Raw genomic sequence first — 15,084 nt, 5'->3', positions numbered from 1 at the left:
ATGGTGTTCTGCTGTAAACAAGCATTCAAACCCTCCCACACACTGACATCACAGAGCAGTTGGAATGCAGAGCTCTATGCATGTCAGTGGTTGGTCTTCTTGGTGAGACTTGCCATAAATTAATGAATTAGTGTGATGGGTATAGTACAGACCAAACTGATTTGCAAAATTTTTATTCAAATAATGTGTGTGTGTGTATGTCTGTGTGTGTGCTTGTCTGTGTGTGGGAGGGGGGAGGGAGGGAGAATCAGAGATAGATAGAGACAGCCCACATTCCAGCTGTCTTTCTCTTACTTACTGTCTTTCCCCGGACCTAAATTCTCTTGTCGCCTGCCTGTTACTGACTCAGTGTTTTGATGGGTCCTGTGGGACTTACTAGTAACTGACTAAGCTTTAATAAACAAATACTGGGCGTGAGATGCATGAAGTGTCACTTTTTATATGGAAGGCAGAATGGGATGTGAATTTAAATGAGGTCTAATATTATCCAACAGGCCAAAACAGCGACCGAGACCGCAATAAATGTTTTCATAACAACACAAAGTTTTACACGTTCTTCTTGAACTCATAAGAACGCGCGTGAACATTTGATTTTTCCTTACGTTAGAGCGCACAAAACCACAGTCTATTCAATCACCAAGCATGATTAAACGTTTAACTCTGGACGCGATATAAATTATGCATACCCTTCATCTCTTAAATTCAGACTGTCTTTATGGAGAAGAAAAAAAAGCTCAGTAATTAAATGCACGAGCTAACAGCACAGTGGTAACTGAATCTTTCAAATGTTTACAAAACTTGTATACTTTCCACACAAATGTGTGTGTGTGTGTGCGCGCGCGTAGGCGCGCGCTCGCGTGTGTGTGAGAGCGAGAGAGAGAGAAACTGTTGACAGTCGGTGTTGTGACGGTGATGTCACGGTGCAATGCGAATAACCCGCAACAGCACCAGACAGCAGCATGAACGCCGCGCTCGTGTCCACAATACCCGGTATTCTGCGCTAAGTGGAGTCGTCGCCCGCGGGGGTTAATGCACTATTGAACAAACGTCTCTAGGTTTCCCAGTGTCATACTCTGCCTAAATAACAGTGCTTTTCTTTTTGTTCTAGCTTCTCCGTTGCCAAAACATAACAATGGACTTGAAACTTGAGTAAACCTGAAGCTTAACTTTCAATGCTATTCTCTGCCGTTTTCTTTTGCGCGCTTTTATCCTCGCCGGGTCTCCGCTGAGGCCAATTTGGAGACCGTTCGTAACAGCTCTGGTTATCCCGTATCCTCTCTACATTTACTCTCCTACTGTTTGTGTTTCGGCGCCGGATTTGGGCTAGAGCGAACTGTCAGTCTCGGCAGCCCTGAGCACTTGACTTTGCTTAGGTTCCAACAGACACAAGACCGCAACTTGAGAGAAAGAGAGGGCGAGGCGGGGGGTGGAGTGGAGAGTTTAGCGCAAAGGGGCAGGACTTCTCTCCCTCTCCCACTCTGGTGCTTTTAAGAGGAAAACTTTGTTTTGTTCTTCAAGTTCAGCTTAGTTCTTGCGAACTGTCTGTCCCCCTTCGCTCACGTCTTTTTCTGCTTGTCTTTATGTTTTTCCATGACTTTTTTATTTCGTCTGTTCATAATTCTGGCCAGAACACTTCCGAAACATCTAGAAGATGCGCATCCGGAGTAGACCGGCTACATTTTACTAAATTCTGCGCCCAAGTCATCTTAAACCTGCTGTGTTTGCAAAACGGAATATTTATGCTTCGATGTGAACGGCTTGTTATTTAGATCGCGCCAATTATTTGTGTGCCTTAGTCTTTCATTGGTAGCATTATGTCACTAAGGATTATTTCCCTGTGTTTTTCATTGCTGCGTATATGCGATGCTCGTCCCGACTCCGAGCGAGCCTCTTTCAGCGCCCTCTCTCCACCTGCGAACGACTCGCTCCTCACACCTGCCCGGAGGACTGACGGTATCGTACAGACTATTGACCGGATATACCATGGAGGCGGAAAAGTGGGTTATCTTCTGTACATGGACAACCAGAGGTTTCAACTTGACATGGAAAGAGACGAATCTATACTGTCTCATAATTTCAATTCTAAATATGTGGAAACACTACTGGGGGCGGGAGATGGCGCGCCGCCTCTTCACCGGGAATGTGTTTACCGTGGGACCGTGGATTCGAACCCAGAATCTTTGGCGGTTTTTAGTCTGTGCAGCGGAGGACTTAGTGGGTTCTTTGCAGTTAACCATGCCCGCTATACAGTTAAGGCGCTCATACGGGCGAAAGGACATGAGAATGACGTACAAGTTGTGGAAGATGCTGATGCAGAGCGGGCTATCCACTACTACACGCGCGAGAGCTTCAGTTTCGAGGCTGTACCGCTGCGCGAAAGCTGTGGCACTCGCCAAGAAAAAAGGCGTAACGACGGCATTCGGAAACGCCGGAAGAGAGGTCAAGGGAAGGAGGAAAAGCACCGCTCTGGTTTTGCGCTCAAAGAGGAGAAGCACTGGTCGCAAGCTAGGAGGAGGTGGGCAAAGTTCACGGAGTCATTCTCACAGGATGAAGCAAAGAGACGGAAAAGGTCGGTCTCTCGCGCAAGGCACGTGGAACTGCTTCTGGTCGCGGACGAGTCCATGTCAAAGAAGTATGGGAAGGATTTGCGCCATTACCTGTTGACTTTGGCATCCATCGCGTCCAAGCTATACGGCCACGCAAGTATCGAGAATCCTATTCGTTTATCTGTGGTTAAGGTCACAGTGGTAACGGAGAAAGAGAAAGGGCTCGATGTGTCCAAAAACGCAGGCGCGACACTGAAGAGTTTCTGCAAGTGGCAGAATCAGCAGAATCCGTTGGATGACGAGCACGAGCACCATCACGATGCGGCCATCCTCTTCACCAGGCAGGTAAAAGCGCATGACTGTCACGCCCATCCCACCTGTAGCCCACGCGTAATATTATAATCCGCAATGGAGGAAAGTCTATGACCGCGTGACTGCATGTACGCGTGAACTCACGCGCGTCTGTGTGTGTGATGCATGTACAAAAGCAAACGTGTCCCACGCAGAATATATATATAGATGGTACACTCTTCCTAAACTGGCAAGTAGGAAACATTTGTGTATATATATAACTGTTTCATACTCGCCAGTTTAGGAAGAGTGTACCATCCTCCATCTTCCCCCCTTTTTCCTGTGTGTATATCTTCAAAGTGCATGTGATTCTTCTTACACAGTGCAATTTTTTGCACACTTTGCAACAAGTCAGCAATTTTATCATCTGATTTTTATTTGTTTTGTTTTACTTAAAGCCACAGGCCATAACTCACCCCCACTCTGTGAGCCGTCAGAAAAACAAACAGATCCACCATTTCAGAATATTTCCATGGGCCAAGACCACATTCGTTTAAATCTCCTGCCCTTTTGGCAAAGCCTGCTGCGGAGTACAAAGTCTCGCGCTTTTCTCACCCCTGTCTCATGTGGTTCGCCGAACCATCCCCCCACTGGCTGCCGTATCCTGTTCCCCGGCAAAGCTCGCAGTGCACACGAGTCATATGAGGTTGGTAGGGAACAGGCTCCACGCCTAGCTCTGAATCTCTTGGCACTGAGTCTCCCCATGGAGCCTGTTCTGAAGGATGCATGCCCAGTGTCGACTGGCGTGCTGTTGACATCACTCCCTTGTGGCAGGGCTCTCCTCTCCAGATCCCACTGAGAGGAAGCTTCTCTTGGCACTGCAGACCAAGCACAGAGGGCACCAGTGCCAGTGTTGAACTCTCCGGCAGAGTGCGGTCGCCATAGCTGCCATAGTGTGCGCGTCTGTGTGTGTGTGGCAGCTGTGGTGTCAACTCTGTCATGTCTGTCATATCGGCGGGCCACAGTGTGCAAATCGAGTCCGCAGACACCCATGGGGGCTGTGGGAATGGGGGAGGTGATAAAAGCCCAGCAGCCAAGCCCAAGTGTTAAGCATATACAATGTGACTCATGAGGCAATGGTCCTCTCTTTCTTCCTTGATGCTGTTCAGTTTGCACAGTGGATAAGCTGGAAACATAATACAGCTAAACACGTGAGGGCTGCAGTTCCGGTTCATATTAATCTTAATGGGAACAGCCATGAGTCCTACACTCAGTCATATACTCAATAACTTCAACCTATTTACTCCTAACCTCAGAGGAATTCAAAGGTAAGATAATCAGAGAATTATTTTTTTTTTATGGACTAGGTGCCACTCATCATTTAGGTTATGGGAAGAAAGCTTCCTAAAGAATCCAGCAATGCGGTGACACCACTATCATAACCCATCCTTATTTTCCTTAACTGTCCAATCAAGCATCATTTTTCCAACAATAAGAACAAATCAGCTGGGCCATGGATCTTTGAATTAGACTTTTAGAGGGAAGATTAGGCAGAACATGTCTCTCTCTCACACACACACACATACACACACAGACTCAATTCCCAGAATCTTTTTGCCCCCTTTCAGTTCAAGTGTGAGTTCAAGCATGTGGAGATGCCCATGGAGCTGGGCACATACCAAAGCAGTCCGGAACAAGAGGCACATTGAGGGGGGGGGGGGGGGTGTCGGTTGTGCGACAGGCGTTTTTGTGAGCGCGCGTTTATGTGATGTAATATCACTGAGGGGATGGATGCACGAGTGCTCTGACGTTGCAGGCCACTGTCAGAGGCAGGAGACAATGCCTTGCCTGTTAGCCTGTTGAGTGAGACTGAAGATGAGCTTGGGATGACAATAGGGTCACGTCTGAGGGACAGTATTCTGATTCTGCATTAGGATCCATCCCTGTCAGAATAGCCTCGCAGTCGACTACTTTTGATTCAGAATCAGATTCAGTCTGAGAAAGAACCGTCAAAGTGATTTAGAGTCAAATGAGAGGTAATATTCATTCACAGAGGATTATTTGACAGATAAGGCTTCTTGAGACCATGATTCACTCAATTACAGTATTGCTTAGTACTTTTCATGCATAGGTAATAACATTTGTTTAAAAGGTTTATAACATTTATTTCCAAAACTAATATTGAAAGAACAGCATGCTGTTTCTGTAGCATTAGTGAACAACAGTCCAGTTGTATCATTACCAAGCTCAACACAGTCCTGGCATAATAAGAGTCTCAGCTGCAGTAGTACTTACATGAAGTACAGAATAATAAAATATATTGTAGTAAAACTAATCTTTAAGTTTAAACAACAGATGGTAATTCAAATAACATTTTTTTTTAAATGTAAAACATGAAAAGGCCAAATAATTCACATACTTTACTTTTATATTAATTAAAATATACAGTCTAAATTAAAATACACATTAGTTGATTGCTGAATTAAAAAATAGCTCCTTACTGAAACATTTGGTTCACAGTTGTTTGAACCCCACTCACTCTCTCTCTCTCTCTCTCTCTCTCTCTCTCTCTAATGTACCAATTCAAATACACACACACTCACAAACACACACTTTCACACTCATGCACTAGAGACATCCATATCAATATAGTTCAAATATACCCTGTAGATTCTGCCTTCCCTTGACCTTATCCCCCATAGTTGTCTAACAGTCTACTGTTCTCTCATACAGTCACACATAGCTGTACTGTACATAGAGCTCTAGTATGCACAGTGTTAGTGTTAGTGTGTTTGTGCTTATTTATGAGAGGCAGTGTGAGATATGGCATATGTGTATCAGCAGTGACTGCTTTTACAGGTAAACAAGCAATTAAATCATCCCTAACCTTTTGGGTTATTATGAAGTACTGGAATTATGAAGTACCGTATATACTAGGAGAGCACAAATGGATGGTTTACGCACGTGTGTGACTCTGATTGTGTGTGTGTGTGTGTGTGTGTGTGTGTGTGTGTGTGTGTGTGTGTGTGTGTGTGTGTGTGTGTGTGTGTGTGCGCACACACCTGTATGTGCCCATGTGTGTGTGCATGTGTGCATGCATTATACTCAATGCCTGTCCTCCTAGTTTCATAATTCCTGCGTTCATAATTTATGACTCTGCACATGTGTATAGATGTGTACTTGTAATTCTGGGAAAAAGGGGTGAGAGTTACTTCTGCAAGAGTCTCCCCTTGTGTTTGTCATAACAGGTTGGGGTATTTCACACATCCTATAGTTCACTCCCTATACCGTAAAGGCAGGCTGAAAACCTCAGACATAATTTAGCGTAGACTCCATCCCTCTATGATGCCAGCAGACTAGACAGGGTTCTGTGCCAATGCAGGATGGGTTCAGGACACTTTTGAAAAACCCAATAAGTTTGTTTTTGACAGCAGTTGATCTGGAGTTCCTCAAACTCTGCGATATCTATCATTCGGTAGATGGGACAGTGTGCTCAAGGGCACATCTGAGGCAAGTTCTGATGGGGTTAATGCCAATAAAGATCAGAGAAAGAGTCAAGTCAATTGATACTGGGACAGAATGAAGTGGAGGTGGTGCCATTTTTCAAGCTCTGAGGGGACCAACAAATCAGGAACAGCTGACAGAAACCTGCGGTGTGGTCACACCTAGAATCAAATATCCAGAGCCCTTTCCGCCTAAGCTCCCTACTTCCTGTCTGTCTCTCCTCAACATGTTTGCTCTGAACACACGCCAGGTGTGAGAGCCATGACCAATTTTGCACTGGAGCTGTAAGTTGTTTGAGTGAAGCTATGCGTGGCAAGAAAGAGACTTAGACGTCTGCTCCTCAAGTCCTTGTTCAGTTATAATCTAACCTACTCTTCTTTCTCTTTGATTGAATGGAGGTCACTGTCACTCTTTCATATCTTTTAAATGGGACAGCATGAAACCGCTTAGTCATTTCCACAAGCTTTTCCTGCATAAAGCCCAGTTAGTGCAGTTTAAAGGGATGAGGAAAGCTGCCGAGTTCTAACAGCACCGGGACTTTACCCATAAGAACAGTCACATCCCATCTCCCATCTCAAGGATCACAAATACACCTGATCCCAGACCTGGCGTTTATGCCAATCAACCATGTGTTCACACTGGCTTGCTTCACAACTAAATACACATTACACATGTACTCCACTGATGTAATAACCCAAACTTTGCCCTTTAGGGTATTTGCACTGTGAACATATAGACTGTCCTGGTGTTGCTTTAGTAAACCCCAGAAGCCATGGGGTTTAAGTGCACCTTTCTCTTATGTGGTTTAGGTGTGTGTGTGTGGGTGGGTGGGTGGGTGTGTGTGTATACCTGTCTGTCTAGTGTGCACACACACACACGTGCCTGTCTATCTACATATGTGTGTGTAATGCTGATGCTGAGCGGAGTGTGTTTCCATTAAGTGTGAGTAAAGGAGTAAGTAAACATCCAGACGGCCCCGCAGGGGTGAGGTTGTCACTGGCCCACCTTCTGGGAAGACACAGTCAGTCATTAGAGGATTGCAACAGTAGGGCCTGTTTGTTTAGCTGTAGGTGTGTGTGTATGTCTTCCTACATTTTTAAGCTAATGTGTGAATAAACATAGCACATATGTGTGCGCATATGTGCTTCTGTGTCTTTGTGTGCGTGTGTGTGTGTGTGGGTGGGTGTGTGTTTATGCACTCAAGCATGCATGTGTATGTGTGTGTTCAACAAGATGTGAATTGGAGAGTACAGTGTGTGGACTGACTATTACCACTTTTACACTGGGCTTTCCACACAGTTAAACATGTTCAAATGTTTGAGCTGTGGGTCAGGCAGAGAGCTTTCTCAACACTGTAGAAGTAGTGTTGAGTAGTTTGGCCACAGTGTTTGGCAAATATCTGGAGGAAAATGCAACATTGCTAGAAAACACATTGCTAACTGTTGTCTAAAGGTAGTAGACAAAGCTCAAGCAAGTCATCTGTTTGGTGTAAACAGTAGCCGCCACGGGTCAAACCAGTCTAGCAAATATGGGTCATTGGTAAAAGACGCAAAATTGTTCAGGACTGTCACTGGACCTTCAGGCTTAGTCGCATAATAAAAGTGGAAGAGCGCACAGATTGATATCCAGGAGCTCCGACCCCAGGGAGGGCCAGACAAATGGGTGCAGACTTTTTGTTTAAAGTAGAACGAATGAAAGACATGGCAGATTTTACCTGCAGTATCCAAGTAGTTGCTTTGGCGCAACGACAGCTGTTGTTACACCAGGTTGTGTGTGTGTGTGTACTGTTTAGGACCTGTGTGGGCACCACTCATGTGATACACTGGGCATGGCTGATGTTGGCACCGTGTGCTCTCCAGAGCGAAGCTGTGCCATCATCGAGGACGACGGCCTGCACGCTGCCTTCACTGTCGCACATGAGATCGGTACAAGACACCAAACTGTAAAACACACCCACACTGCTGATAGAGCTGTTCAGCTACAACCCTGCACCATCTCCTGTTTATACTGTTGTGAACTTCCTGTTTCAGCTCACTTGGATTTTATTACATTAATTTTATATTTACTATTTATTTATTTATTTTAGACTTCTAGAAAATTATTTGATTATTATTGTTGTTGTTGATAATAATAATAATGATAATGTCCCTGGTGATTTCTTCATTTATGTATAAGAACTATAGCCCAGAGGCTGCTTACAGTAACACTGCTGTAATGTGGCTTGTGTTTAGGGCACCTGCTTGGTTTGTCCCACGATGACTCCAATTTCTGTGAGGAGAGGTTTGGCTCTACAGAGGATAAGAGGCTCATGTCCTCCATCCTGACCTCCATTGACGCCTCCAAGCCCTGGAGCCGCTGCACCTCTGCCACCATCACCGACTTCTTTGACGACGGCAACGGTTCGGTTCTTCATCATGACTAGTTTATCAAAAACCAATGGAGCAAAAAACACAGACAGCCTTGTTTTTCACTGCAGCACTCAAAGACCTGTCTTTGAATAACATGCCACTTGCATGGGCAGCACACACAAGGCGTGACATGCTCCCAAATGAGTTTAGTAAACCATGGTTTGTTAGTCCCTGCACAAACCCCTTTTGGACAGAAATCACATGGTCACTGGAATGACATCCTCATCTCTCCTCCCCAGCGGATTGCCTGCTGGATGTGCCTCGCCAACCGATCCTGGGCCCCGAAGAGCTCCCCGGCCAGAGCTACGACGCAGTGCACCAGTGCCGGCTTGCCTTCGGCCTGGAGTACACAGTGTGCCCGGGCATGGATGTTTGTGCCCGCCTGTGGTGCGCTGTGATCAGAAAGGGCCAGATGGTGTGCCTGACCAAGAAGTTGCCGGCCGTAGAGGGCACACCATGTGGCAAGGGGCGGATATGTCTGCAGGGCAAGTGTGTGGACAAGACGCGCAAGAAACACTATTCGGTGAGCTGGGGAAGAATGAGGGACAGTCAAATGACTTTTATGGATATGTTGACCACAGGACTTGGTCAAAAAAAGAGAGAGCAAGGGAGGAAGAGATAAAGAGATGGGTGAGAAAGAGGGCAGAAAGCGTGAATACGCATGCGAGAGATTTTACAGGGAGTTAGACAGCAAGGAAGAGGGAGAGAGTGAAAGATGGATGGATGCATTAGTGTCGGAAAAGAGTTACACGAGCCAATTTTCTGTGAACAAGAAAGACTTGGTGAAAGAGAAAATGGCTGACAGTAGTAAAGAGATTGTTGTTTAGAAGTGTTGAGAACTAAGGCTTGATGTACTCCCACAGAGTGAGAGAGCACTAGAGGGAGAGAGAGAGAGATGGATAGATGTGTTAAAAGTGCATGGAAGGGCTCTCCAGGAGGCTCTGTTTGGATAGAGAGCTAACGAGAGTGAACTTGGGATGGAATGCGGGCGAGAAATGGGGTGAGAAATGGAACGCAGAGTGGGTGTGTTGAAATGAAGGCTTGAGAACACCTAGCAGAGGCGTTACGTGGTGAAAGACAGGATGGAATTCCGAGGGAGGGTGTAGCGGGACATGCAGGGGTGTAGCGGGACATGCAGGCTAAGGAGGCACCAAAGGCAGATCAACTGGAGATGTCTTCAGGCGAGTATGACAGCAAATGTAACCAGGCATAAAGGTGTGTGGGCCTCGCCCCCACGAGACCCGGTAGAACACAAAAGTAGAGAAGAAGAGAGCATGAGTGACGTGGGAAACATCACGAGTAGGTGTTCATATATGTGAATTTGACCCACAGGGCAGCTTTTAAGCTGTGGAAGGTTTTTAATGATTTTTTTATTTGTTCTCCAGCGCATGGAATGAAGTTTTGGCAATAAAGTTAAGGCAAATGAGAGGAAATAGTGATTTCATGACATATGACAAGAAACTAGGTGGGCTAAAAGTAAGCTTGCTATTTGGTATGACTACCCCAGTTGTTTATCTCCTAAATTCAGTCTTAGACAAAACCTTGGGTAGATTTTCTCCTGATTGTCCATGGGTTAATATCACACACATTTAGCCTGCAGGGCATAGGGAATTTCCCTTGCTGTCTGTGCTCTCCTCTTCTCCAGGCATTATGGGTAATTTTGTCCATGGGTGCTAAGTCATTAACTTATGTAGACTTGGTTTTACTTTTCAAAGGAGAACGTACCCTTTGAAAAGCCTGTGGGTGTGTTTGTACCATGGAATGATGAATGATGAACTGTAGTTCTCACATACATTCCCACTTCCCCTCCTTTCCTGTGAACTTGTCTAACATAGCGTCACTCTTTCAGAATGTCCAGTATTTAGGGGTCATTGCGATGCACAATGGCTCACTCGAGACTTTTCTCCGGCTGTTCTTGGATTTGTGATTGTTCGTCACGAATAGGGAATGGGTGTGTGCACAACCTTATGTAAAATTGTTAGCCTGTTTCAGCTTACCGTTCGTGCAACCAAATTCGTTTGACATTAAACAACTTCAAGAAGAATGTGCCCAGTGTCTCCCTCGAGGAGCACAGATCCCAGGTGAAACTGGAATCTCTTAAAATGCCTGGCAGTTGCTTTGTTTTGATCATAGTTATGCTGGCAGGAAACATACTTTTGATTCTGCATCTTTGGACATAACATAGTTTCAGTCCTCTTTGCAGTTTGTTTTTGCAGTGTGTTATGAAATGCATTTACAGCCTGCTTGCAATTTACATTGATGCTGTATTGATGATGATGTAAATTATGTAAATGAGGTAATTCATTTAATAATGATGTAACTTTTATGAGGAACCCTAATTGGCTTCTCATGTCTTCTACTTCTGTGACATTTGTTTCACTGGTCCACCGCTTCTTCTCGCAGACCTCTAACCACGGGAGCTGGAGTTCCTGGGGGCCATGGGGCGCGTGCTCCCGGACGTGCGGAGGGGGTGTGCAGTTTGCCAATCGCCTGTGCAACAACCCCCCCCCTCGCAACAACGGCCGCTACTGCACAGGAAAGAGAGCCATCTACCGGTCCTGCAACGTCACGCCCTGCCCTACGCAGAGTGAGTGCCACCGGCACACATGCACGCACGCACACACATACAAACACACACATGCACATACATACACAAACACGCACACACACACACACACACAAACACACATGCACATATAGACATGTACGCAGACAAAAACGCACATACAAACACACAAACATATAAACACGTTCACAGTGTAGATTATTCAATGGCATACCTATCGCTTACCAGTTCAACATCAGATGATTTCTATCACACTCTCTAATGTGTTCCTCTGATGTGTGAATGATAGGTAAGAGCTTTAGGCAGGAGCAGTGTGAGCTGAGGAATGGACCACAGACCGACCCTAAGGGAGTGAAGACATTTGTAGAGTGGGTACCCAAATACGCTGGGGTTCTTCCAAAGGACGTGTGCAAGCTAACCTGTAGGGCCAAGGGCACAGGCTACTATGTGGTGTTCTCCCAAAGGGTAAGTTCAGCACATTTGTTTAACATAAAAAACTGATTTCACCTTCATTTTGCTTCTTATGAAACAGGCTTACATGTGGTAGAATATGGTAATAATTGCACAAGCAAATGTGAATGAAAATTTCCAGAATTAAATTAGTAAACGAACATGCTTGTGAAAGCTTGTTGTTCTGGCATGTTGTTTTAAGAAGAAGAAGAAGAAGAAGAAGAAGAAGAAGAAGAAGAAGTATTGCAACCGTAGCCAAAAACAACAGTTCAGCATTTTGGCAGATACCTGCCAAAGGAAAAACAAAAACCACAAAGTGTTGCTCTTCCTCAGGTGACAGACGGAACGGAGTGCAGGCCCTACAGCGGCTCAGTGTGTGTGAAGGGGAAATGTGCGCGCACAGGCTGCGACGGAATCATAGGCTCCAAGCTGCAGTACGACAAGTGCGGCGTCTGCGGAGGTGACGGCACCGGCTGTGTAAAAGTGGCCGGCAACTTCACCAAAAAGAGGTAGTGTGACACGTATGTCTCGCCATGCGTTCTCTCCGAACACACACGGCAAATGAGACACGCCGCCATCGTATGTCTTTCAGCACTGCACTTCGTTTCTAAGCAGCAAGCAGAAATTATTAAGTATAACTGAACCAAATTGGGGGTGTACTAGGTAGGAGTGTTCCCAGTAAGTACTGACTCCTGCTCAGTTTTTGCTCTGTTCCATTTCCCAACTCACCTCAATCAGGTGATCAATTGCTAATTACCTGGCTCAGCTATAATGTGAACTGAAATAGAGCAAAAGATAAATTGGTTGGAGAACCTCAGGAACAGGGTTGGAACCTACTTCCACGCATGCTCATTTACAAACATAGTTTAAGTGGTCTGGTGCTTTGAAATAGAGGGCTCTAAAGAAACAGCTGTATAATGTGCATTTGTTCTCTTTGCACTAGACTTTCTCCTCTTTGCACTAAACTCACTCTAACCACCTTCTCCCCTGCTATCTACAGTAAGGGCTACACAGATGTGGTGAAGATCCCAGAAGGCTCAACCCACATCAAGGTCCGTCAGTACAAGCCAAAAGGGCAGTCTCGCTTCACAGCCTACCTAGCCCTGCGCCGCCCAGGAGGACAGTACCTCCTCAACGGCAAGTTCATGATCTCCACCTCGGAGACTGTCATCCCCTTGAATGGCACCGTGCTCAACTACAGTGGCTGGAGCCAGCATGACGAGACCCTCCACAACATGGGGCCCGGGGCACTCAAGGAGAGCCTGGTGATACAGATATTAGCGACCGACGCTAAGAAGCCTCTAGACGTACGTTACAGCTTCTTTATGCCGCGCAAGACACCGCTCCCACCTTGGACAGCACCATCATTTTCTGCCACAGCAGCTGCTCTGTCCTCAGCTGAGGTCTTGACCATGACCACGGAGGTGTCCTCCACTACCAAACCTCCGTCAACAACACCGCCCTGGCCTCGTTGGGTGACTGGGTCCTGGATGACTTGTTCCAGGACTTGTGACACAGGCTGGCAGAGCCGTACAGTTCAGTGCAAGGACCCAAATGGTAAGCTGACTAAGGGGTGTCCTCTCAATGCCCGACCTCCTGTTTTTAAACACTGCTTGGTTAAAAAGTGCTGAGAACCCTGAGTGGATATGAACTTTCGCTAATGGACACGTTTCTTCTTCCCCATCTGTGGTGGACGGTCTTAAGAGGAGACTGACTGGAGCAGATAGAATCTTGTTGAGCAAAATCCATTTAAGGTTCTTTTACAATTGCATTTGCATTTGTGAGTGTGCTGATGCTGTTTTATGCCCTAAACTTTATCACTGTTGAACTTTGAGTTTTTGTGTATTATATTGACCTTGGACAAGGAGTGCCAGCCGAGGCCTCTAATGCAACACAGTGACTTTTTCTGCGGTCTCGGTCCACTGATGAATAAACAGTATGTAGCCACATCCTTTTGTCCAGACCCTGCCCTTTGAGGTTCAGTGTATTTACAAATCAAATTTGAACTGCAACCCCAAAAAAATAACACTAGAACTGAATCTTGAGTTCATCATAGAGGACGGCAAGTAAATTCCTGCACCATGGGACTGTAGTAAAGACTACTTTGGTTTTGTAGTTGAGCTATTCTTAGTGGTGCACACTCTGGAAATCAAAGCCTGTAACATGCTCAATGGAGTGTATTTGTGACCAGCACCTGTTTGTTGATGTAGATCTTGTTATGTTTATGCACATTGTCAAAGTGGCTTGATGTAATTTCCTTCATAACTGAAAAACTATAAGGGCAACCTGAAATCTGGTGCCATATACGTACGTCTTTATGTCTGTTTTTCTGTGTTTAGGTGCCATTTGTTTATATGTGCCCTGGATTATTGTAATACACCAAGAAGGAAATTAATCTGGATTACATCCTATCACCCATTTTAACCATTCACACTTTGGCATGTAGAAAAATGAATACTGATTAATGCACTTGCTGGAACATAACTTTCCATCAGATTTTGCATAGAATACAGCAATATTGTTGGACATGTAATGCATTGACATACAGTGTGAATTCATACTGAACAATTCATATTGACAAAACAGAAGCAGTTATATTGCTGAAAACAAACACCACTACTCAGACATGTGATCTGTGTCATCAGGATATTAACACACAAACGCACACACACAGATACATGCACACACACAGAGAAAAAATAACACCTTACATTAACACACATGACTTTTTCTTTTAGGGTTGGGGTAGATTGATTTTTAATGCTGCCACTTCAGAAGATTCAGTCAGTTATTAAAAGTCACCACATTGTTTAAATTGATAGAATGAATTTATTGTACAATGATTTCAATTTATTGCCTGACGTCAGTCCACATGTTGTGTTGAAACTCAGTCAACTTCAACCCTGACGACCACATGTATGCAGTACTGTCTGACTCTCGCCTTGAGAAAACAAAACCCCTTTGCTGAATGACAGAAAACACAGCACTGAAATGATAATTTATTGTTTGTACAACTGGTATGTGAAAAAAAAAAACGTGATTTTATTTATTGTTATGGTCATTTTGTATCATAATTACTATTTAACTAGGAACATTGATATGACTGAGCAGAATACTTTCTTTTAAAGAAAATAGTGTTTGTTTTCTTGTCATCTAAAGAGTATGTATATAAAAATCTATATATTTAAATTGGTCTTCTGTTTGTGGTCTACTGGGATTCACTTGACAAAGTTATATTAGATATAGCCTCACATTCATACATCACTTCTCAATAAAAGTCCTCGAAGCTGAGCACATTTAAAATACAACTATTTTCTTC

General features: G+C 44.9%; 1 protein-coding gene across 1 annotated transcript; it reads left to right on the top strand.

Annotated features, from left to right (window-relative positions):
* The first annotated feature begins 891 nt into the window (after nt 1–891).
* On the top strand, nt 892–14,954 carry adamts5 (ADAM metallopeptidase with thrombospondin type 1 motif, 5 (aggrecanase-2)). The gene is made up of 8 exons (XM_027005606.3): nt 892–2,891; nt 8,134–8,266; nt 8,573–8,740; nt 8,989–9,272; nt 11,153–11,336; nt 11,605–11,780; nt 12,099–12,274; nt 12,766–14,954. Exons 1-8 carry the CDS (start codon nt 1,815–1,817, stop codon nt 13,394–13,396), a joined length of 2,829 nt encoding a protein of 942 aa, XP_026861407.2. The 5' UTR covers nt 892–1,814; the 3' UTR covers nt 13,397–14,954.
* The last annotated feature ends 130 nt before the right edge of the window (nt 14,955–15,084 follow it).

Source organism: Electrophorus electricus, chromosome 18 (assembly GCF_041902795.1).
Source record: "Electrophorus electricus isolate QZ-2024a chromosome 18, ASM4190279v1, whole genome shotgun sequence".
Classification (NCBI taxonomy): Eukaryota; Metazoa; Chordata; class Actinopteri; order Gymnotiformes; family Gymnotidae; genus Electrophorus; species Electrophorus electricus.
The sequence above is the reverse complement of the archived record's forward strand: the minus strand, read 5'-3'. Positions and strand labels throughout refer to the sequence as shown.